Source organism: Pteropus alecto, unplaced genomic scaffold (genome assembly GCF_000325575.1).
Source record: "Pteropus alecto unplaced genomic scaffold, ASM32557v1 scaffold16, whole genome shotgun sequence".
In the NCBI taxonomy this organism is placed as follows: Eukaryota; Metazoa; Chordata; class Mammalia; order Chiroptera; family Pteropodidae; genus Pteropus; species Pteropus alecto.
This window is the reverse complement of record NW_006438867.1, coordinates 1,193,284-1,220,571: the sequence shown is the minus strand read 5'-3', so window position 1 is coordinate 1,220,571 and position 27,288 is coordinate 1,193,284. Positions and strand designations below refer to the sequence as shown.

The following is a 27,288-nucleotide window of genomic DNA, read 5'->3' as shown; positions in this document are numbered from 1 at the left end:
AAGTAAGAAATGAATATAGGTAAAAAAGAGAAGGTAGAAATTTGACCCCTCTGATATGTTAAATTTTAGAGGTTGAAAAGATGAAGAAGGACCAGTAAAGAATATTGAGAAATACAAGGACGGTATGAAATCTTGGAATACTGAGGTACATATTTAGGCAGGCTGGTAGCTATGATGGTGGAAGAATATGAAATTTCTCTCATGATTGATTCCATTTTCTTAGTAAAATGGGAAACTTGGGTATCACCTGAGAAAGAGGAGGGGAGAGAAACTGTAGATTTGTTGGGTATTTGAAGAAAGAAATAGAAAAAAATAAACTCATCACATAGAAAATTAGGAGAGTATATGTACACAGGAACTGTAGTAGGATTGTTGGGCACCACAAAATAACCACTAGAAATTAGTGGTCAAACATTTAGAGTGAAAGTTGCTGAAATGATTATGTTTTTCTTAAGCCCTCACTGGATATCTGAGTACAGGCTAAACCAGAGATGGAATTTACCAGATAATAAAGTGAGTGAGGGAAACATATCTGTGGATGAGTGGCACCAACGATGGACTATTGGATTTTAATAAAGAAAATGACATCATGGGGGGAGTGGGGAAGAGGACTCAAGAAAAAGGTTGGCGTATAGGTACTAGGTGAATTGAACAGGAAAGAAATTGTAACCTTAGAGGTAGTATAATTAAAGATAATAACAATTATTGGTATGGCCATGGGAGTAGGTGGTTGAGGTATGGTGGATTTAAAGATCATTGTTTGGGAAGAGAGAACATAGGTTGAGAAGTCAGGGTAATTCTAAGATTATCCATGTGTACAACCAGAGAGTTTAGACAAGACCATTGTTGAGGAGTGAGACTACAAACTTGAGTCCAAAAACTTTAAACGTGGTGAATATTGTATAGAATACTAAACTGTGGTGGGGGATTAGAAAGAAAGAGTGAACAATGATATGAAAGAACTAATGAGGAACAAGGCCCAGTGCTGTGATGGATGCTGAAAGAGAGACTCAGATTTCAGTTAGAAATAAGGAAGCTTTTAATAATAATTTATAATTTTCTCCTTGAAACTCCTGCACATATTATGTTAGATATATCCTAGACAATTTATGTTTTTGTTACTGTTGAAAATGTAGTTTTTAATAAGTATATACCATATATATATTAGTTTATATAATTATATATTCATATATAATTACAAGTTCTAATTTGTTAGTGTTAATAATGTATGGACCAACTTTGATTACTGTCTAAAATGCATTTGAGTTTTCTACATTAATGTTTTATATCATGAATTTCATATACTTTCTATTTAATTGTAGTAACTTGTAGATTACATTTTGTTTTTATGTAGACACATTATTTGAATATACTTTTTTTAAATCTCTTCCAGTGTTTGTATTTTTTATTTTTACTTTTTCTTGTTCAAAATAGAACCTCTAGTAAAGTGCTGTATAGAAGGAAGAATAATGAGAATCCTTATTTTTTTACTGATATTCACATAAATATTTGTAATATTTTACTATTCAGAGTTATATAAGATGTAGGTTTGAGGTAGATTCTTGTAAACAAGTTAAGGAAAATCTTTTGTCTGTTCAATTCCTGGTTTGAAAAGTTTTTTTTTAATTTCCTTATTATGGATAGATATAAATTTTATCAAATGTTAGGTTTTACTTTTTTTTGTTTTTAGTTTTACATCTAGTGAGATAACCATATATTTCCTTTTCTTCTATCTGCTAAGGTAATGAAATACATTAATAGATTTTAAAAAAATATATTGCTTAAGATTTTTGTACTTATATTTTTGATAGGCTATAATTTTCCTTTCTCATACTGTTCTCTTCTGGTTTTAACAACAAAGTTATACTAGTTTCATGAAATTAGAAATGTTTCTGAAAGACTGGAATATTATGTTCCTTGACTGGAAGGGCTCATCTGTTTGTCTGTTTGTTTGTTTTTGTTATATCTTAAATATATTAACCTTATTTGGTCTATCATTCATTTCAAATATTTTTTCAGGTTTTAGTTATTGTGTAAATTCTTATTACAAAGATTGTTAATGTTAATTTCATCTCAATAATCAAATTTATCAGTCTTTTTTTCCTCCCCAACATTGCTCAGTGTAGCCCAAGTACCAATTTGTTAATATAAGTCACCAATCTATGGGAATAAATGCCATGCATATCAGGTTTTGTATAGGCTAAATATCTGCTTTACTTTCAAGCTCAGATATAAGTCACCAATCTATGGGAATAATATAAGTCACCAATCTATGGGAATATAATAATATAAGTCACCAATCTATGGGAATAAATGCCATGCATATCAGGTTTTGTATAGGCTAAATATCTGCTTTACTTTTAAGCTCAGATATAGGCTAAATATCTGCTTTACTTTTAAGCTCATGTCTTGTCTACATGCAAACTCCTAGCTCTCTAAAGAAATTTAGTATTCACATCATGTTTTAAATTAATTATAAAATTATTTATGAATCCATGTAGAATTCAGTTGTTATTTGATATTTATTTATCCCTTGATAGATTTTAAGTCTTTTAAATATCATTGTGGTGGTCGTACAATATTTTTATTAAAATTTTACTGTAATTTACTTAATCACCTCCATTTTGAATACATGAAAGAATGAGTGATTAAATATGAATGGCTTTTATCTTTGATTTTGTTTTTGTTAAATATTGCTAAATTGCTTTTCCAAAAGGATTCAGTTTCAAGAAAAATAAAGAGTGCTACTTTCCCTATGGAATATGAAATATAGGAGATTGCATAATTTGTTGATTTATTATTCAGTGTTAAATAAAATCATTTTTATCAATTTTTGTCATGTTTTATAGATTTCTCTTTTCCATGTACTTTTGATTTTATGATTTTATTTTAAATTCACAAATGAATACATGCTATTAAATTATTACAGAGATAATCTTGAAATAAATCAAAGCTCTCAGAGGTTAACAATCATATCAAGGGTAATCTTCATTTTTACTGTCTTATATTTTTCTTCATCAGGTTTATTTAATGTGTGCTGCCATGAATAAATGTAGATTTTCATGAATGAATAAAAGTTAATGTGTCAAGTCGTATGGTTTTAGATTCCAATAATGGCTCCATAAAGCAAAAAATATCTTAGTTTATGTTAAATATAAATAAATATTATCAAGCTTGGTTGTAACTTTCAAGTGGCCTGAGACTCTTAGGACTATGTGAAATACAGCACTATTTTATGTCCTCCACGTTGGATAGAGCATGGGTGGCAGAAATGTAGGGGACAATGACATGAATCCTCACAATCCACTTTGACAGAACACTCAAAATATGGGAAACATGGAAATCCCATAACAAGGTTTCATCATTCTAATATGGCAATACACTATTACATATTATCATTAGTACTTAAATTTATTTTGAAAATTCTATGCTACAGTGGAAAATTCACTCTAAGAGCTTTTCTCAGTCACAGCACCTGTTAAACAGAGGTGATAATCACAAGCTTCATATGGATCCGTTTTTTGGCAGCGAGAGATGCAACTAATTACATTGATAGTATGTCCTAATGAAAAACATCCTAGTCTAAAATGCCAAACTATCAAAATGAGGAGAGGCAAAGTCAAAATATGGAACCAATAGTAGAAGCTAAGACATGACGGCTGCAAGTTAGTAAGGCCCTTACTTAATAAGTGTAGGGAGTCTGGATGTTGGCTTTTATGAATTGACTACAGCTGAGCATGTAAGTGTACCAGTTACCTTAAAAGAAGCTGGAGAGATAAAGCTGAGGAGTCAGGTGATCTTGGCGAATCCACTATCTATCTTTGTGGCCTTCAGAACAGCCTTCGCCAGCTTTACTTTTAGAGATGACAGCATTGCCTTTTTACTCGTAGGATCAAATGACCTAAATATGGTGAAAGTGCTTTGACAGAGTTGGAATGATTTATAAATGTAAGGAGGAGAAAGTAAATGTTACCATCATAATATAAAAATGAAGATATGATAATTATAATTGTGGTTTTTACTTTTCTGTTAATGGGAAATTAAATTTAAAAATACTAATAAATTTTAGATTTAACTTTTGGATACTAAAACAACTGGTCTGTTGAATGGGTGTAAGATTCTTAAATTTATCTCTCTTTTATTGATTGCTATAACAGTATAATTAAAGACTTCCAAAAAATAACTCTAACTTTATATTTATTGTTACTGATGATGGCTTTGGGCAAGTTAACTTCTCTTCATAAAATAGCAATAATGAAAGAACTTATCACAAAGGTTGTTAAAGCAGTCTTAAGTGAATGTCTGGTACATTGCGCAATGCTCAATTATTGTTAAAAATTTTTATTATTATCTCTTGAACTACAACCACTTGGTAAAATGTAATAAACATTTACAGCACACATCAACCTGTTTTTTCAAATTATGTATTGTTTTTGAGGAAAATTCTTTAATATACTACTAATCAAGTATTCTCTGATATTTTAAATAGTGGAAAATACACATAATATAAAGTCTAAATAAATGTTTAAATAATTGTTTCTAATTTATACTTTATTCATCATTATATTTTTTCATCATGATATTATTGTATTAAAATTTTTCATTTATATCTGATGATACTAGCGTTGCTTAACAATTAAGACTGTTTCTCCAATTCAAACAAATCTTCATACTTTCCCTAGAAGGTTCCAGAAACTAAGAAGGAATGTTACAATTAGGTTACAAATGTGAGGGGAATAGGGAGAGCGCAAAATTAAACCCACTCTACTCATCTATCATGATCTCATTTAAGGAAAATTAAGTTATAAAGCCTGTTAATAAACTGGTAACTACGAATTTCTCTTACCCTCCAAAAACCACCCACAGTTTTCTGTGTGGATGTGAACATTCTCTCAGAAGGCTAAAACTCACAATTTGGAATTGTCGTTAAGTGTTTCTAACATGTGATTAAAAAAATAGCGACTTGGAACATCAATATATCTAAAAGTTAATCGATCCAGAAAATTATAGGATAAAGAATAAATGTGGTAATGAAAACGAGAGCACTCTTTTTTCTAAATCCTTGAAAAATTGGTTCTTGTAAACAATATTTAAAATTCTATACTTCATAAATCCTTTTCGTGTGTTTTAGATGTTAAAATGATAAAATTTTACTTATTTTGCCTCTAATCAGAGAATAAGTGAATACGGTAGGCTGAAAGTAAAGGGCATTTTGAAAAGATTTATGAGACATTCTTATCATAATATGTATTTTTCAATATTCCCAATTAATACCTTATCTATTTGATTGAAATTATTAAATGACTCACTGTTATTTTTTGATGATTAATTTTTTGAAGTATTATAATTAAAGAGTTCAATTGAAACATCATGTTATTATTTTTAGATTTAATCACATTTGTAATGGATTGGGGATATTTAATAACTATGACCCCAATAAAAGCTTTTTACAAAAGCTCACATTTGAAAGATTAGTTTCACTCTTATTTTATTATAAACTAACTCTTCAAAATAGCTCTAACACATCATGATGCATTTGTTTTCAGGAATATTTAGCCTCATCAATGCACATATGCATTTTTAATTAAATTAAAATTAATAAACATAGAATGCTTAGACAGGATTAAGGTGAAGGGACTTACATATACTCAGCTTTCTTAGTGCTAGGCACTTCAGTGTGTTGACTTGTTTAATCTTGAATCTCCGTGGTGAGGAGGAACTATAAACCCCCTCTTATTTATGAGACAGTCAAGCCTCAAAAGACTAAATAATTCACATGATTTTATAAAACAGGATTTATATCTTTCTGTTTCTCAACTCTTTTCACTATATTTCATTTCTTCGGTCCTAAGGGACTTACCTATCTTAGCTTCTCTGTCCAAAAACAGAGAATAAGGGCCTTGTCTTTTATTTTCTTACTGTGGAATGAAAATGCCTAAATGCTTACAGTTTTTGTTTTATTACTTGAAGTTCTTTTATTATTATTATTTAATTTTACTCTTTTGGATTCCAAATATATTTAATGATGTATTTGTAGAATTTTATAAGTGTAGTATGCTGAGAGAAAAGAGCAAGAGAAATATTTCAGAAAAATTACTTTTTCTATAATTTGTTGGTTTTCAAGAATAATAAAGATTATCAAACACTTGATTCTGTTCAAAACATCTATAGAGACAATTGGTCCAACCCAAAAGGTCCTTGAAATTTGTCCTATCACATATGTCCATGAGCATCTTTGATACATGCTGAATGGTCCCTGATATCTGGTCCTGTCAAAAATGCCCACAGTTAGGAAACATCCCTGGGTTCCCACAGCCCATAATTTGTACTTTTGGTTTAGATGATTAATACATAAAAAATTCTATCATGTTTTATCAGTCCAATAATTGTGCTGTGGCTGTATTGCCAATGATAATTCTTCTTGTTTCAGTAGCCTAGCTGGTCATGGCACATGGGGTGAGAGATAAGTGAGTCAGTGTGGACCAAATGTCTCCGTAGATGTTTTGGATAAGACAAAATATCAAGAACCTTTTCACATGAACCAAATGTCTCTGTGGACAGTTTGGACAGGACCAAAGAGAACAAAATGTTAGTCTGACTAAGGAGCTTAAAAAGTATATTATTTTATGAATCAGAATGACTGGTTAGCTTAAGCTACTTTATCACTTTAATAGTGCATCAATAGTCCATGTCTTTAAAATTCTTTCATTTAAGACAGAATTATTAAGATCTCTCATGATTGCCATTTGCCTGCTGACTAAACACAATCTATGGTTTGTAGAAATATCTTTTAAACTCCCTGCTGTGAAATAATAACGCTTAATTTAATTTTTAGACATTTGAAGTACTTATTAAGAAAAATACTTTATATTGGTTACTACTTTACTATAAGAATCATATTTGGGGATAATTTTCAGCTTTTTCATAGTAACAGTAGACTTAGGCAATATTATAAATATTTTTTCTATTAATAGTTTATATGAAATTATAAAGAAAGTATAATTGATAATTTCTCTAGGTATGTGTCACAATAGGATAAAGATTTTGAGGGGACAACATCTTTAATACTTTACTATAATTGTCCTCTCTCTCACTCTTACTCTCTCTGAATTTTTATAGTACCTAAGAATAAAGTTACACATACATTTAGGTTCACTTACTGTCAATATCCAAGAGGTAATAAAACAAAAAGGTTAAAATCCCAAATGGTTAACCACTGAGGAAAGTTGAAATGTTTTCATTCTCAAAGGGCAGTGCTAAAGACTCGAGCATATAAGCCGTCTTAGTACATAATATCATTTAATAGGCACCATAGTACTATAATAGTTTATAGGAATGGAAAAGGCAAAATTACCTTCTCCAAAGCCCAATTAAAAAAAAAATGAATGCAAGAGTTAAAAGTAAACTTTTTCAGAATATCTGAGTTTTAAAGCAGAAAGTAAATGGATTCGATCTGAAAATTTTAGATTTGTTTAAAGAACATAGCTATCTACCAGTAGCTAGGGCCATATTTATTAACATCCATGACATCAACTAAATAATGTTCTTTATTTTTAATCAGCAGGGTATATTTTGGGTTAATAGTATATCTGCATTCATACGCTAATTCCAATCTCCTGTTTCAGACTTTTATTTTCTGATCAGTTAATAGGTGCTGTTTCTAAAGCCACAGATCGTATTAGCAAAAATACTGAAACTATTTTTTTAACTCTTTACATGCACTGAGATAGAAAAAGAGTAAAATGAATTAAATTCTTCTTTGCTCTGTCAATCGCCAATCCTTCACTTCAGCAAGTTATATTATTAGTATATTTGTTTGTCGGTAGGAAGACAGAGATTATGGCATAATACAATAATAATAATATATTATGCTGTTATTACATGTTACCTTATAAAACACTTTTATAGAATTTGACCACCATCAGATTTTAAGAATCAAGTAAATTAATACTATAATCCTGATTAACAGCCAAGAAAAACAAAGCTCAGAATGATTCAAAGACTTGTCCTGTTCGGAAATGGTGAACAGGGCTAGAAGTTAGCATTTCTATGACTCATTTCTGCTCTTTCTTAGCACTTCACAGCTTCTAATGACATCATTATCCCTTAGTATTTAATGAGTAACTAAATTATAAATGTCATTATAATATTCAAATAGAGACATGGCCTCTAGATCTACAGCCTGTAGATCTAGAGGCTCTATTAAATTGATCTAACTCAAATCAGCTAATGATTTAAATGACTCCCATTCGAATTGGTGCAGTGGCTAGAGTCAGACAGCATAGCGGCCATTTTTTGTGACTCTTGAGTTCCAGCACTGATATTTCCTGGTTTTATGATCTGGGACATATCACTTAAGCCTTTTAATGATGTCATATCCCCATCTATACATGGGGAGAACAATAGCACCTATCAACACTGGATAATGTGAAGATTATGCAAACAAAATTTTTATCACAGTTACTAGCATAGTGATAGGTTCAATAAATTTCATCTAATATTATTATTGTTGCTGTAATTATTATTATCATCATTCAGACTATCTCAAGGTTAGTTACTAGCTATTAATTTATAGATCCTGTTAGGTCGAATGCTAAATCACACTGGGCTCCTCTTTCTTTTTTCTCCTTTATGAAATGAAGTGATTATATTAGATGATCTCTAAGATCCCTTACTATTATAAAATCTGGTATTCTTTATAGTAGAGTTTTAAAACCAAAATTTCTTCAATTGAGGTACTCTAGGAACTTAATTATTGAACATATAAGTAATGTTTAGCAAAATCTTTTACCCAAAGATAATAATAAATATAATAAATAATAATAAATATATTAGTGGAATTGGGAAACTCTAATATATTAAGTATAATTTAATCATTAGTACTTAAGAGAATTAATTGAAATCTCCTAAAGGCCAGATTAGTCTAGGATAGTTCAACACATCTAACATAAAATGTATTACTGCATGTATTCTATAACTTTCAACATCCTTTAAGGCAGCTGTTCTCAATGTTGTCTCAAGACCAGCAGCTGTTCTCAATGTTGTCTCAAGACCTGGGTACTTGTTAGAAATACAATTCCAGAGTCCCATACCAGACTCACTGCACCTGAGATTCTTAGGATAGGGCAGTCTTTGCTTTAACATAACCTTCCAGTGATTCTGATGATGCTGAAGACTATCTATGTGAAAAGTGGAAAAGAAAGTTCTGTTTCTGATAAACATTTACTGAAGCAGCTAAGATTGAAGTTGGATCTGGCCTTAGAAGACCTCAAAGAAAAAGTTCTGCTAGAATAATTAAAAGTCAAGTAACCAATCAATTGACTGAAAAGGGGGCTAATAAGTCACTCTCAGTTATTTCCTATAGAGAAATAAGGTACTAAAAAAGGTTAAAGAAAGTTTCAATAAAATCATCAGAGAATATCAGAGTAATGATTCTAGCAAGGTAGCAGTCCTAGTAAAAATATATAATGTTTTGTTTTTCTGCTTGGCATTAAGAACCACATGTTCTCCATGCTGCCTACTACATAAAAGAAATTAAATATTTCTTTTTCTATTTTTTGATAGTAAAAATAAAACTCTAGGAACTCAATACCCTGATTTACTAAGGTCTATATTAAATATGGAGGGAAATATTTAATAATGTATGTCCAACTGGCAAAATCTAAATATCTTCATGAGTTACTGCAGTATGAAAATCTTTTGATATACTAACAATCACAAACATTTAAAAAATATACAAGACCAAGAAAAGAAAATGTCAGTGATAGAAAGACAAATGATTTTCTTTGCTTCAGTGTCTTCTTTATCATTTATATAGCAATTCCAGACCGCTTTCTTAAGTCCAGAATTTCTAATTACCACCTAGATGTTAATTTCAATGAATCAAAATGGAGTGTATCCAATCAGGCCCCACAAACCTTTTCTCATAATATCTACCTCAGTTAATGGAATTAACTTTTCCCAGGTATAAACCCTTAACCGTATTCCTCTTTCTTCTTCAGGCTCCTCTCTGGCTCCCTCATACCCTCTGCCCAGTAACATTTTGTATTTACCAAATCCGGTCCATTTAAATTCATAATTACCTGAGGATTTATTCTCTTTCATCATTTCCATTGTGATCACCTTTATTCATAGTCCCATGATATTTTTCCTGTCTCTCCTCACAATTAGACCTTAAGGCACAAGAGAACAGGAACAGTATCTTCTCCCCACTGCCCATCAGAAGGCCTGGTATAGTAAACATTCTCAGATTTTCCCCTGGTACATATACTGTATGAGAAAACAAATTAATCTGAAATCTCAAAGCCCTTATGATTTCAAGATGCCATTAAGCACCGTATCTTTTTCCAGAGAAAAAAATTAATATGCGAAAAATTTGTAAAAGAAGAATATATATTCTAACCTATATTTGACACATTTTAAGTTCCAAGTAAATGTTTTAATAATCAGATTTGTATTTTTTTTAAATTAGATTTTCTTTCTTGACTCATTTTAAGACAAGTTTTGTTTATTTTGTCCACCTGGTTATTACCGTTTCCAGGTTTTAACACTTGACTTCAAAGACCTTGACAAAATTAATGGCAATGTGTCACAGAATCTTTGTGGGATATCCATGAGACTTAAAATTAGGCAAATTATAGTACTATCCAAAATGGCTTTCAATGATTACAAGAATTACAATTTAGGAGAGAAAAAATTTCTGTCTAAAGCATATTTACAACACTGATTTATGGAAACCTATTCCCAGAGATTTAGCTATACTCAGGAACTGTATTATTTAAGTAAATCACAGACAAACAGCCAAACTCTAAGGGAGTTTGTCTGCACTCCTAAGCTTCAAGGACATCTTTTGTGTGTTGTACACTATATAAATTTCATGTTGTAACAACCCCACTTCAATTGTACAAAATACCAGGATTTCAGAAGTAGATTAGATTTGCTCTTTGAAAATTAAAAAGTTCAAACAAAAAGATACAATTTTTGTTTTTTCTTAGTGCCTTCACTGAAGAGGAATTCTAGAATGTGCAAATAGAAAAGGAAAATGCTTGGCTAGAAAACTAATGTAAGAGAAATCTTCCAGAAATACCTGGCCTAGGATATTTCAAACTCTTAGCAGATTGCAAAACTTTACTGCCTTTTATGATAATCAGGGTTCAGATCAAGTGCCTCTAAGGAGCCAGGACCTACTTGTGAGATAAGAGTTTAGCTCAAAAGTTGAACACCTTCCAACAAACATTCTCATAATAGCAGATATCTTCTCCAAACACTGAATTACCCTAGCCAGCACAAATGTCATTGACTATAGAGACATTAAAATGTATTGCCAATGTTCTCCAGCATATAGAACAAAGAAGGTTATTTAGTAATATATGAGAAAAACACATTCATAGAAATTAGAAATTTCATTCTATCGACTTGTTGCAATCTAAAATGATTTAGATCACAGTCACAACATTTGTCTATGGCTGCCTATATAGACATAAAACAAGAGAGTGTACAACATAAATCATTGTTATTATAAAATACAAATACTTTAGGGGTATAATTCTAGAAGGAATTTTAAAGTCACAAGGTGACTGAGTAAGTAGCATCTACACAGATTAAAACAGACTTCTAGTTACTCCTAAGTATCATGAACTCCCTTAGTGGTGAAAATCTAGGAAATAATATTTCATATGTCAAGGTTCGTACACATTTGAAAGGACAGATGAAATAAGCAAATTTTTTATCAAGTTTTAGCAATACAATAAGAAGGGTAATGCCTAAACACCTGGATATGAAACAAACAACAAAAAGTCAGTAAAGCAATAAACAGAGAAATATTGTTATTGTGAAGTATTATTTATAAAAGTTCAAGTATGGGGAAGGGGATGAATGGTGGTGAAATATGAGAATGGATCAGAAAACACAGACTTTTGAGAATACAGGGAAAGCTTTTCAGGAGACACCCAGCCACAAATTTCTTCTAATAATAGTGAGGATTCTAATTAAAGTCCTTCAGTAAAGCAAAGATAACAGTAGCTACAAGCAGAGCTTGCTTTAAAAAAATATGTTATCACCTCCTAACAGTCTATCATTTACAGAGATAGAAATTTGCACATTATCAAAGAGAGCAGAAATTGCTAGAGATGTAATAACACACGTTTCATAAGATTTTACTTTAAAAGACAAATTTGGAGCCACTACATTACATTAACTGTCTTTGCATTTAGTCAGTTACATGATGCAGGGAAGAGAAGACTTCAGTGTGAAAGGAAAAAGGATCAAATTGACAATTTAGATACAGGTCAGTAACAGAAGGAAAGATCTAGACAGACAAAAACAAATTCCTTATTTGTTTCTGTCTATGATTTCTCTACTTTCTTAGAAGTAAAAACTTGGCGATAATAGGCAAAGAAAAAAAAAATATTATGAGCCGTTTTCATTTATTTTCTACTAGTATATAGCTTATACTTTGCCATTAATAAATTTTATATTAAATCTATAATCAGAATTCAGTTATTTTCTAGTAATCTTTTTTTGTCTCAATTTAAAAGAATCCACTAGAGTTTGCTAAAAAACGATATCAAAATTAGATAATGCAATTTACTTTCACAGTAACATGCAGAATAGGTAAGCAGGTTAAACAGGAAAATATCAAAAGAATTTAGCATGCCATTGTAGAATGTTAGAAAGTGAAAGAGAACAGGAAACCTACCAAGTACACACTAAGCGCAAACAACATTGTATGTCGAGCATGATGTAGAAATGTTTCTGGTGTAAGAGATGCCAACATAGGTTACTTTGTTTTGCTTTAGTTCCTCACTAAAGGTCATTTGCCAGGGTAAGAGGTGCAGGTGGCAGTGGTGGGTGACTATTGGAAAATATGAACTGTGTACTTAACATTAGTTTTTTGTCATAATAGTTCTGATTTTAATGCTTACATTTCTTAACATTTTGGGGAATGTAAACATCCATGGAAACCTTCCATAAGTAAAATACATTAAAGACAGCATTTTTGCATGTACCTGTTTTTCTCCACTGGGCTTTTTGTGGTTCAGTAACAGCTCAACAGCTCCGACGACTTCTTTCCTGATTGCATGTAACAGAGCATCACCGACATAGATATTAAAGCTCAAGAGTAGTTCAATGAGCTCCAAGTTCTCATTTTCAATTGCAATTAGGAGAGCAGTTCTTCCAAGAGGGTCAATGCAATTAATATTGATTTTAAAATAAATTTCAGCTTCCTCTAGGGATTTCTTGACACTTGCATAATCTCCTTTTTCTACAGCATTTAAGTAGGCTTTTTCTGATGGTGAGAGTTCCGATTCTGCTCTGACGATCCTTAGAGGGATGCGGTCTCTGTAGGGGGCATTAACGTTTCTTTTGTAATAGAACTGAGCCATGTTTCATGCCATGCTATTTCTTTGTCTCTGGAAGTGCAAACAAAAACCAAAAAACACAAGAATTATTGTTGGTACACTTTTTAATTATTATGCATCACAGAACTCAAGATGATGTCAATAACAACGATGTGATTATTAATTATAAAGTTTTTCCCCTTAAACAACGGAAATAGATTTAATAATTATTCAGTTATTTGCAAACACAAGTAACTAAGTCCTAATCTAAAAGGAATAAAAAAGATGTTAATATTCTCAAGTTCTTTAAAAAAATTACTTTGAAAGTGACATTTGTCACAGAATACAACTATAGATTTTTATTTACAAAATTTATCATAAGTATATATAGTTTTTAGCAGAAAACCTTAAAAATCAGAGGCTGTATCTTTGAGGTTCCAAAACTGAACCAGGACATTCAATATATGTCGATTTTGCTAATCATGGAGATGTTGTTGAGATTATAGAATATCACAGTCTTGGCAAAATGTTTTTTACTTTTCACATATTCTATTCTTAATATTAGTAAGTATTGACATCAAAGTTAAAGTGAAATAATGTTATTAATGTCAATAAAATGTTATACTAAGCCTGATGAGCATAATTTTATTTTTTTTCCTTTGTAAGTAATCCACTGAGAGTGAAAAATGTGTACTGATAATATTAATGATCAAAATGAGCCTAGGCAGTTCAATTTTCAAAGGAAGGATTTAGAAAATGATTAAATACAGAGACTTTATTATGAACATGCTATTTTCTTAGTTTTATTACCTTTGGATTATGAAACAATTAACCACAAGACAGAAATATATTTATTATAAACAATTATTATTTGAAAGTTATACCAAAGATATAGTTGAAGATGAAGAAATTAATAAGTTAATAAGAACAAAGTTGCTGGAAGCTATATTGATTTAGTATCATCCTAATACAAATTTGCAGAAAAATGTATTATGTTTTGAATATAATTTCTTTATTGCTGTTAGTTCCTGATTTCATACTTATGATCTAAACTATTTTATTATTGGCATTTATATTTAATTCACATATTTATTTACATACATTTGCCATGTGAAATTAATAAGCATTCTAGGTACCTGAACATGCATAGTCCTCTTAACTAATCTTTTAGACCTAATCATTTTATGAGTAAATTAATCTGTTTGGAATAATGCTTTAACTGTAGGTTAAACATGTGTTGCATTAACAAGTGTGATTGTATTTAATGTAAAGTTTTTAATTTTGGAAATTATGCATTGTTTGTATGCTATCTCAATTTAATTGCAATTTCAGTAATCAGGCAGTTAAGTTTCACTCTTTGATGTCCAGCTTATTCAGTATGGTCTCCCAAATATCTAGGTTCAGGCACTAATATGCAAAACTTTTATAATTTGTTCCTTTAGGACATATTAGATTATTTTATTAAAGTGACTTCATAGATTAAACAGAAAGTGGGAATCCCATAATCCAGAAAACTTTTCTCAAATATTTCATATTTTATTAGTCTTGGTATTTAAATGTATAAAATATGACCAACAACACAGAATGACATAAATTTATTTCACAACTGCAGACAGGATGTGTTATGCATTCTTTAAATGGTAATACTAACTTTTTAGAGAAAAATAGAGAGTAATGATGGTGTTCAAATATATTAATTAAGGTGTGCAAATTACTTGCTTGAAGCTTGATTATGATTGTAGTATTTGGGGAATGCTTTAACTCACTCACTAAAATAATGGTTGTAGAATTTATCTTATTGGATGAAAAGGACAATTTAATATTTCTCTAGTTTAGTTAAAACTTTAATAAACCAACATTATTATGATGTTACATACTTCATTCTAATTTTCTGATTCTGAATGCCCCATTCATATATCAATGATAACATTAAAACATTTGCCTCAGAGTGTCAGCTGTCACACACTTCCCAGTACTTCTTTTCCCAATCCATGCCAGCATCTATAGAGTGTGCGAGAACAATGTTGTGGCCTTTGCACTGTAATTTTATCAACACTGCAATATAAATGCTTCATAATGATAATAACTAGCATTTATTTTATATTTCAGCAGTATACATTCTTCTTTATTACCTCACTTTGACTATTTGAAAAATATATGAATATACCTTTTTTAGAGTTAATTTTTGAGATTTCCTACCAACAATGTTTTTGCTTAAGACTAATGTTTGAATGAAGTTTACCTAAAATATAGTTTAAAATGAGAGTATGGACACACACACACACACACACACACACACACACACCGAGTATTAGAACTTCATATGAATTGTGACTCAATCAGGTTAGGAATCAACCTAGAGAATGGAAATGTGTTGTACTGTGTTGAGTTGTGTTGTGCTGTGTTCTATTCTTTATTTTGTTTTATTAAGATAATATCAAATAAAGAATTAGATAGTAAACAACATTTGACTTCTTATTTTCAAAATTCAAGATGACAATGAAGAGATTGGTAGACAACAATAGAAGACACTGGAGAAATTGAGGGAGGGGTGCTGACAGATAATAAGGAATTAAATTTATTAAAAACTATTTCATTTAATACATATAATTGCCACAAATGTAAATTATATAAGTACATTTTTAAAAGATGATACTAATCAACAATATATTTAATAATCAATAATGTATTTAAGATGCGAACTGGGTATGAAACATTACATTAAATATTCTGTTTCTCCATGTATAAAGTGAGGTAAACAATACTACAAAGAAATGGGTGAGAAGAATCAATGAGTTAGTACCGAGAAGTATCTTTTATTAACTATAATGTCCTCTTTCAATTTCTGGAATATATTTGAAAAATATAGGAACTCACATTGGGAAGGCTAGGTGGTTTTGAAATGTGTTTAAAATTGGAATACGAAAGAGAGAGAGAAATAGAGAGGGCAACTCTAATGGTGAAATCCTTAAAAGAGTAAGGAAAATTATATAATTTTTCAATACATAGACTTGTCCTTCAAGATTTTTGCTACCATTCTGAATTCTAGACCTTTTTAAGTTCCCTTAAGCAGGATACTATATGCACGTTTCCGTAGTTGCAAGTCTTATATCAAAAACACCACATTTTGACTAAAATGTTTTGTGACTTAGACTAACCAACATTTGATTGTCAACATTCTCCTCTTATTTTGCTGTCATAAAAGCACAGTGTACTACTAAATTCCTTTAAAAAGTTTTAGGGACATTTCTGTGAATGCTATGAAGATGATTTTATATTATTGCTCAATGAAAGAAAAGAACTTTACTAAATAAAATATTCTGACATCCTAGGATTTTTAAAAAGAAATTCAGAATTATACTTATTTTTAAAATTAAAATCCCTTATAACTTAATAAGAATCAAACTTAAAACTAAATATTCAATATCTCCATTGAACACACACACACACACACACACACACACACACACGCACACACACACTGTGGAGAATGGCATATGCAAGGTGGAATTTTTTTATTTAACTTGATTTTTATCTCATGAACTTTATAAAACAAGCTTTAGAAAAACACGTAGTAAGAAAAGTTTGAATTTCTACCCTGAGAGTTAGAATGTGTGCATTCATTTATTTCTTTTTCCCTCCAGTTTCAAAGGAAAGTATGCTCTCTCCCTACTCCTGCTGCTAATCCTTCTGTCTGAGCTTTCATTCATTTCTACTTCTCTGAGTTTCATATTTAAACTTTTTTCTGAAAACTGACTCTCCTCCTCAAATTACAAATGTACTTAATTTTAACATTCTTATCTTAAAATTCGAATTACTTTTGACAATTCTTTCTCTCATGATTTTCTTTATTCTATAACTTTAAGTTGTTTTTTTTCCCCCTCAATTACTCATATTTTTCTAACATGATGTTTATATCCATCATGGAATTTCTTTTCTTGAGGTCAATCATGCCCTGATACTTGCCAAATACATTTTGGTACTTTTCAAACCTTATAATAACCAACTTTTCAGAAGCCTCTGTTGACTGGGCCCTTTGAAATGAAAATTGTTTTGCCTTGAATTCTGTGATGTTCTATGACGTTCTTCTCTTAAAACTTTATCTCAGTCTTACCTCTCCCAGTAATTCACCCAGACTCCTTTTCTTCCATGCAAAGGTAAAATGTTATGCCTGCTCATGGCTCTTTTCTCTATCCATCATTCTCATTACCAACATTACATATGTTAAGAATCATTTCTTAAGTCTTACTGGTCACATTTCAACTGCTCAATGCATTCTCTCTCGTAATGTTGACTTTATCTCCTATTCTTTTTTTCATACAGCTATAACAATATTCTTCTTAAAATTCCACTGATATATATATATTTTTTACATCCTCCCTATTTAGCTCCACAATGCCACATCCTTAAACATTCTAAAATGTGAATCTAATCAAGTCACTCTCTCACTTACAATCTTTAAATGACTGACAACTATTCACAGGAAAAATACAACCCTATTATGAAATACAGACTATTCCATGATTTGGCTTTTAAATGGCTTCTTAGAATTATTTCCCAAGACTGGCCCTGGAAAACTTTATTTTACACTGACAAGAATAACAAACTACTTGCCTACTATAGCTCTAAGCATTTTCTCATACTGTTCTTTACAATGGGAATACCTTTCCTTCTCTTGAGCCTCTGGAAACTCCTGCCAAGTTTTAAAACTTCTGTAAAGTATCACAGTCTCTGAGGATTTTTCTTCATCTTAAGGAAGGGTTATATGGCCTTGTTAAAATATTTTCATGAACTCTGTAGATCTCTTAAATTTAGAATATTTCTTACTGTATAGGTGATTGTGGCTTATATATTTTTTTATCCACAGTGCTAAGCAAATAGTAAGTGCCCAAAATTTGTTGATGATTGAATGAATTAATGACCACACATTTAGAGTTATTCCACTACCATTTCAGATAAAAGAATACAATAAATAGGGTCAACTTGCTTTAATCATTTACCTACAATTGGTTTAGTGTTTGTCAGCCTACTGAATGCAACAATTGGACATCCAATCAACAGTTATTAAGCTATCAAATAGCCTTCACAAATGCTTTCAATTTTTTTACCTACTTTTCTTTTCTGTTTATCTTTACCCCTAAGCTTTTGTCATCCATAAAAAGGATTAAGACTGTAATGTATAAATCAACAAATGTACAGCTCACAGCTCTAGAATATATTTTTCACTTTCACAATCTAAAATCATCAGAAGGGCATATGACTTATAAGTTGGCTGATGCTTCCAGGGGAATTGGAGCAAAGAGGAAAAATACAAGACGATCTGAGAAAGTAATTTGAATACCTTATAATAGAAGAGGTAAAGTTAATTTACCAGGTCACAGGAGAAAAAAGTGCATATTAACATATACAGATTATTAAAGAGGATAGGAAAAACACTGAGAAATAAGAAATCATTAAGTAACTGAAAACACTGATAGAATGACAATGGAATGAATAAGTGAATTGAAAGTTCAAGTCACAAAATTCTCCCAGTTTGTAAAATATAAAAGTTAAGAGAAAAAGAGAATAGATACATTAAGGCCAACAACTATAATATAGCAATTGCATAAAGAGAAAATAAAAGAATGGGGTGTAAAAATATTTTAGTAGTAATGACTAAAATTTCTCATAACTAAAAAGATATAAGATCTCAGATTGAAGAATTTCATGGTGCAACATAGGGTATGTGAGAACAACTTCTTCATAGACAGAATTTTTTTTAAAAAACAAATATATCCCCTATGGGAACTGCAACCACATACATCATTAAGAATAGCTACGTCAACATTAGTTATTGTTTTAGGGAAACTTTGCCCAGAGAAGATAAGTTTGTGAATCAATAAATAACTCGTTCTTTCACTGTCCACTTTAAAAAATTCCAGCATGTCAGTTTATCTGAGATAACATTCTGCTCATCTGGGCAAACAGGTCCCTTATTAAATAATGCTTTACTTATCCACTTTACTAAAGCCACCAATGTTAAACTAGATTTCACAATTATCACCCAATCCAATCATCTCGTACCAGGAAAGATCCACATTAGAACTCTTGTGCCCAGGACAAAAATTCCAACTCCTACTCTTCCCATATGCACTCTTTGGTGACACTAAGAGATCATCTGACAATAAATGAAGTGAGTGTCGTCAAGAATTAATATCAGCATAAAATTACAAATAAAAAAATAATAAAAGTTTATATTAGGAAAGAGGAAGTATTAACTCAGGATTATGAATGCAAAATTCACAGATTCTGATTGTTGTATAATATTCATGGAGATTTAAATATCTGTTAATATTTTATTGACTTTATTAATATTTTTATTAATGCTCCAATTGAATATATTTTGAGTAATCTTACCCTAAACTTTTTTTCCACATCCCTATTAGTTTTTTTTTTTTATCACTGCAAAAAAACTTGCTTTATTTAATTTTTCAGACCTCAAGTATACAAAGTTATCAAATCAGGTTCTAAATGTGGAAAACCATATGCTATGCACAAATGACAATGGACTGTTGCAGATCATAAGTCAGGGGTCTTCTGCATTCTCATACATATCTTTGTAACCGTATAACAGTGTCGACCCTCATTCTGAGATGAGAAAATGACAAAGTGTGAAAGTTTGTAGTTTTTTAATTAATTTATTTAAATTAGTTTCAAGTCTCTATTACTTTTTATAATTTTGTAGAATTGAGGTTTTTCAGGAGTACATACGTTGTTTTATAACAGGAATGTGTGTATATTGTATACCTATTAATATTACTACACCAGAAACACTTGTACTTCTTTCATTGCATCAAAGATGTTACTACTTGTTTACAATGAAAGCATAACTTGTCATAAAGAAAGCAATACTAAAAAGAAATGCGGGGGGGAAAACAATGCATGTTCCAGATAAGTAGTTTATAAGACTTGACAAAGAAAAGGTAACTTAGTTTTAAAAATGACTTATCTAACAGCAAAATGTATTCAAAGTGCCCCACCACAATCAGATTCTGCAGTGCATAGATGACCTTCAGTTTCTGAAATCGTGTGTGCGTACATATGTGCATGTGTGTTTGCATGTGTATGAATGGTCATGGTGGTGATTATGAGTCTTTTACCCAAAACAAAAAGAAATATTTTAGTGATAGCAAAATAATATAGAAATGCTTAAATTTGGATGTACTTATAGAATTTTTAATAAATATATGACCTCTTTCTTTTAAGAAATCAATTAAATTATTGCAGATGTAGGAAAGTATATTATGTGGGTGGTGGTGGTAGTGGTGATAATAGTGTGGTGGTAGAGTGGTGTGTGTGTGCATATGTGTGTGTGTGTGTGTGAGAGAGAGAGAGAGAAGTAATTGAACACATATTGCATAGTAGTATATTAACAGGAAAGCATGAAAACTTTGAGTAGACTAGAAAAATAAACAATATTGAGACAACTGGTTACAAGTTTTGGAAATGATTATTTGGAACACCATGAAAGTGGATTTTAGATGGATTAAAAAGTTAAATATTGAAACAATTAAAATAGGAAAATTTCAGTCCATTTTTTCATGTAGAAATGACTATGAGAAAGGCTCATGATATGCATACATAAAATTTTTAAAAATCTTAGTATTAAAATATAATACACAAAATTGAAAGGCAAAACAAGTAGGAAATTATTCATAATAAATATAACCAAGAAGGGGTTATTAAATAGAAAAGAAAAATCACTAAGATTTAAATAGTAAAAAGAAGAGCTCCCTTAGAAAAAAGAATATATAAATGAAAAATATCATTTGAAAATGCATTCTGCTTGACTGACCTCTAAAACGGAGACATTGATCTTAAGACAAAAGATACTGCAAATGTGATCAAATTGCATACAAAAAAATAACTAATACCAGAAAGGATGCAGTGAAAATATTTCTTTTGTAAATTACTGATAGTTTAAACTGAAAGGAAAATGAAATACCTGTATTAATTATTTTGAAAGGTTCAAGCTCTTAATCCTAAGAATACTTCTTCCAGGAATCTATTCTAGAGTCATATTTTACAAGGTAGACAATGATGTATACACAAAAGTAAAAATAACTCTTGTTATCTGTTGGGAAAAACTGGAAAGATTAAAAAACCATTAATTTTTAACTACTTCAAATAAGAGCTGAATACTTAATGAAAAACTATGCAGTCATTAAAATAATATGTATTAAAGCTAATATTATGCAAAATAATCATGTTATGATAGGTGATAATCATAGATAAAATTTTAAATGCAAGATTAGTATCTGCAACAATGATGAAAACTAAGAAGGAGGCAACTACAAATAATTAAGAAGGGTTATCTATAGATAGTGATTTTTGTTCTCTAAATTTCCTATTTTTGATAAGAACATGATACATTTCAATATAAAAATAAAATTCTTTAATTACAAAATCAAAGTTTATTTTATAAAAAGTAACAATTAGCTATCCTTAATAATTAGCAGGACTCTCATGTTTAAAGAATTTGACTTGTTTCTTATGACTCCAGAAGCTAAAACTAAGTACAGTAGGATAGAAATTAAGAAGAAAAATTTTCTTCTCAACAAAAAGAATGATCATTTAATATTTACCCAAATATTAAATGTTTATCTCAGAGTCTAGTAAACTCCCTGACAGTATTCAAGCATTTGAGAGTAATGTAAACTGATTGATGTGAAGAGAGTTCAAGAACTATATAGATGGTTAAATTGGATAATCTTTGATGACTATGGTGATTTGACTCTTTGATTCTATTAGTCTCTGTTTTTGTCATTGTTTCTTCCAATAAACCATGTTACCTGGGACACATTACTAATTTTGTCAAACTTTTTAGTGTTCCATTAAAGTTATACTAAATGATCTTCATGCTTCCATGAAGCTCTATGAATTTTTACTTAATTTTTAAAATACGAGATTATTTTCATTCTGCTTTTATACATAATTTTTCTGCTCTTGGTCATAGACAGGGTGTCTCTTTATTATATGTCATTGAGTTTTCCAAGGAAAAAAATTTCTAAATATATTAATTATTCAGATAAACACAACTGCAAAAAGTAACAAAAAAACTTTTTCTTTTGTGATAACTAGAAGAGAAATTAGGTTTTGATGGTCATACTGTTTCTACAATTTTCCATGGTAGTTCTCATGCTAAATATTTATTATATTATGAAGTTAATTTGGTTATTTTTATTTTAAATAATAAAATAATAATAATACTTTTAAATAATAATAATACTTTTATTATTAAAACTAAATTGTATATTTTTGTTTAGATGATGAACCATAAAGGTTTACAATTATGCTGGGGTTAGAAAAAAAAATTTATTAGGGGTACAATTTTACAAATTCACACATGTTATCTTTATTTGTTATACCTATAAATAAGACAGTCTAAGTTAGTTATTTCTTCTAAATGGGGTGGTTATTATCTTACATTCATTTCTCATATAGCCTTTGTTTGAGGCATTTAGAGAAAATATAAAAGTAGAAAACAGTGTTCCTTGTACTTACTGATTTTATAATCTGCCATAGGATAAATGCTTTAGCATCACTGTGACAGATCTTAGCATATTTTGGGGTCAAAAGTAGACTTCTCTGCACCCACTGATACATAGTTGCTATTTTTTTATGTTTAGAGGTGAATCCATGCATGTTTTCAAATTTATTGTTCTCTATATTCCTAAAACAACCTATCTTGATAAAAAAAAAAAGGTAGGTTGTTTTTCCCACCATTTTAATTACTAAAGATACCATGGGAGAGCTATTATCCAAAGTCCCAAGTTGTAAATTCTGAAATTAATGCATTTATCTTAATCCACTGCAGTTCCAGGCAAAGAGTCACCCTTGGTGAAGCGATGTCCCCTCCTCTACCTGAGTGTACATCCTAAAAGGACAATAATGAAGTGGGTGAGAGCTGCAGAGGACAACCTAATCAACTGACTCATTTCTGAAAACAAACTAGTTAACTGGGGATATACCAGTGTCACATCTGCTTTGTGTCCACTGGAAAGCTTTACTCTTCAGTTATTCAAAAAAGATTTATTGAGGCTTATTTTGTATCAGACCAGGACTGTTTTGAGGGCCGAGGATAAAAAACAAAAACAAAAACAAAAACAAAAACAAAACCACAAATGAAACACAATCTCAATGGGTGAACTTTATGGTATATAAATTATATCTCAGTAAAGATATTAAAACAACAGCAAGAAATCTCTGACCTCTATCAAGTAGAGAAGGAGCTTTGTTGATAACCAATAGAAAATAATGTGTTAAGTTCTCCAGTATAGATTTATATAATGTTACTTAGAGATTGAGAAGAGAAAGCAGTTAGTCATACCTGGTGGTGATGGTGCAGGGAGGGCGGAGCGGGGCACGGGGTGCCTGCTAGAAAAGGTGGAGCTTTACCTAAGTATTTAACTGAGAGTAGGTATTTTCCCAGTGACTATATGGAAGCAAGGAATTCTAGAAAGAAGAAGCATAGTTTTTAAAGAATGAAGATGACAAAGAGCTCCTCATTTTAAGTTAGTTTTCGCTCCTAGAATGACTGTTATTGTTCACATGTAGTCATGCTTTCACACAATGGTTTTCCTATTATGTCTTTTAATAATTTTTGTTACCTCAAATTTGTTCTAAATTACTTAATGGCCCTTATTAGTTCCTACGAAATCCTAAACTTCTTAGTGATATTATCAATTAGGGAACATGACAGAACTATGCAAAATCATAGGAAAAGATATATTTCTGTGGCTCAGAAAAGTTTAAAAACATCTGCAAGATTACACAGCCATTACGTTTTGCATCCAGAAGATGTAGCAAAAGGATGAGGAATGAAAACGGTGATAATTTCTGGGAGAAATCAGAGTCAGATGTGGTAAACACCTTGTAAACAGTAATATAAACAGAGCCCCTTTAAAACAGAGACAGAGCTGTCTTGCATGTCTTCTTAACCTAAATATTTGGAATGTTAAAACAGGACAAAATAACTGGGCCTAAGCAAACTTATGTCTTAAAAAAATAAACAAACAAATAAATAAATAAAACTGTTTGCATGGATAACAAGAAAGCAGATATTATGGCTACTGGACTGATCATTCCCAGACTGAAAATTAAAAACATTGTTTAGAATTAACATCACTACATATTACCAGTACCAACAGACATGCCTTCCTTGTATCGATGTAATTGTTCCCTTCTCTTTCTTATAAATACCATTGCTTTTGTCTTCCAATTGAAACACTATTTGGGCTTCTGCCTGAATCATTGTGACCCCAATAGCTATTCTTATTGATCTCAATAAATGCTTGTTGCCTCTCCTTTGAAAGACCTTTTATTTTTAGTTTAACAGCCTTCAGGCTAAATTCTATTCCACATTCTCAACCAATTTTTGGTCGAGGAAGGCAGGGACTAGAGTTATACTATGGCTCTCCTTAATGTGGTTGGTCTCTTCATGTTCCTAGAAATTTTGTTCTTGCCTTGCTGCTTAGGTGTCCAGAGATTAAGATTCTACTTTAAAACTGTCCCTTGTGACAATAACAATATAACAACAAAACCAATAACACTTACTGAACCTTTAGTATGTGCCAGGCACTGTTCTATGTTTTATATGTATGAGTTCAATTAATCCTCATGAAAATCCCCTTGGGGGGGTATTATTGCCCTTTGGGATGGATATAAGGATTAACTAATTGGACAAGGTCAAACGAGCTTGGTAAATGTGTTCCTTATTCTATGCTCAGTTTTCCCTATTCTATATTATACATTTTGCCTTTTACTCTGTTACTGAATGGCCTGTTCAGTTTCCCATTGACTGGGTTTTTAACATGTTCTCCAATTTTCCAGCGACTGGAATACCTATGCAATGGGTTTCCTGATCTTGAACTTTAGTTTCCTTGTCTGTAGCTCTCAGAGAATTCTTTTGTGTCATCACCAATATTGCTGGACCTCCCCAAAAACTCAGTCCTTGAGATCTTAGGCTTCTTTGTCAATTGAATCTTGGTTGTACTATTGGCCTGTACTGAAGGTAATGAAGTCATATTTATCATTCTCCTATTGGCTCTTCTCTTTGGGGAATATTTCCTGGCTCATGCTTACTTGTATATAAAAAGAGACCCATGGCAAATCATAGGCACCTAATCTTCCCCTCCCCACAGCATCTCAAGTAATCTTATGTAATTCAGTATAGGTACAACCATAAAGAAGAATGTAATTAAGTCCTTTGCTCATATGAGATGGAGTGGTGGTAAATAATAAAGTGTGGGTTTCACCCCCAACATTAAATTAAACCCAGGAAGTTAAAGCTCAGTAGGATTGTGCAGCATGGCAATTCTCAACTCCCATTGCTGTTTCTCGGTAGTAATTCAGATTGAGTTTTAACCTCCCAAAAGTACTATCATTTATAGTAAAATAGTATAGATATTATAAAAGGTAATCTTTTTCATTTGTTTTAACTTTTTAATATTTTACTCAATATTTTTATGTCCTCTGAATTTACCAAGTGAGTTTCTTTCTACACTGAAACCGAAAATTAATTATACCATCCAAATTAATTTTTTAAAACTAAAATACTTAGAATACTCTTTGCAAAGCTTCATTATGCACAAAGAATTCAGCATCCCTTAAATACCTCTAACTAGTAATTACAACACCTTAAAAGATTAAATTTACTTGGCAAAGCAGTTTCTACAGATCATTCAGTTATTTTCCAAATTTCTTAGGAATTTACTTTACAGAGACTTTTATTGAATACAGTTATTAGCCCATGACATTGTGATCATTTTTAATGAGATAAAGTTGTACTATGATTTTTAACTAATCTCAGAAGTTTATCCCTTTAGTATATTCACATTGAAATATTTAAGACCATACTTAAAACTTCTTTTATTATCAGGCATGTTAGCATTTTCTTTTAAATTCAATTAGTTCTAGGGCTTTGGATGTTTAAATAGATACGATAAGATTATTTATATAAGCAGCAATGTTTATTTTCCATAAAGTCCTCATTTAAGCTTTAACTAAATGAAACTAACGTTCTTTAAGTCAAAGTTCTACTGTTATTCTAGGACTTGACATAAACTAATTTCAACTATTGGTTTAAAAAATATGTAAGAGCTATGGACTCTATAGGAGAATCCTCCACTCTGACTGGCTCCATTATGAACAGCTCTTAGATTTTCGTAAATTTTCTCTGCTTCTTGGAAACTCGGTTGCCTTAAGGAAAATTGAAGAATTAAACTACCAAGACCTACTCTGATTCTAATAGATATAATCTCACACCATCTAAGGTAAAACAATTTATAAGTTTTGCAAACAGTTGATTTATTAAAATTATAAAAGTGAAGCCAAGAGTTGAAACTTCAGTTGTGTTTTCTATTTTCCATTCTAAATTAGAATCCCAAAATGCCATGATATTAAAAACTTCATAGGCTTTCCGAATTCTCTCTCTCTGCCTGATTGTTGAGCGAAGACAATCAGGTCTCCTCTCCTCTTGGACTGCGACTTATATCACCTGCATTCCTGATTCTCAGGCCTTTGGATTTGTCCAGCTAAAATTCACACTCCCAGTTTTCATGGTTCTTCAGCTTGCAGATTGCAGAACTTGGGACTCCTCACATTCCATAATTGTGTGAGCCTATTTCTTATAATAAATATTCATACATAATGCATGTTGTTTCTGTTTCTCTGGAAAACCTTGATGAATACAGTGTATCATCCACTGCCGCTTCTGTCAAATTTTAGAAATCTTGACTGTATACATTTTACTAATTAAATTTATTGGGGTAATATTAGTTAATAACATTATATAAGTTTCAGGTGTACAATTCTATACTACAACGTCTGTATATTACATTGTGCGCACACCACCCAGAGTCTAGGCTCCTTCTGTCACCAAATATATGATCCCTTTTACTCTTTCTCT

At 30.9% G+C, this 27,288-nt stretch overlaps 1 protein-coding gene across 4 annotated transcripts in view; it reads right to left on the bottom strand.

The window, feature by feature from the left end:
- TRPC4 (transient receptor potential cation channel subfamily C member 4) overlaps positions 1-27,288 on the bottom strand; it is a 219,057-nt gene that overhangs the window by 128,853 nt on the left and 62,916 nt on the right. For 3 of the 4 annotated variants that reach the window (XM_006915784.2, XM_006915786.2, XM_006915788.2), the window contains exon 2: positions 13,008-13,412. In XM_006915784.2, the coding sequence (XP_006915846.1) occupies positions 13,008-13,385 (378 nt within the window). In that variant the 5' untranslated portion in view covers positions 13,386-13,412. Of the gene's footprint in view, positions 1-13,007; positions 13,413-27,288 lie in introns of those variants that run through there. The other variant, XM_025049523.1, reaches the window with a different exon arrangement.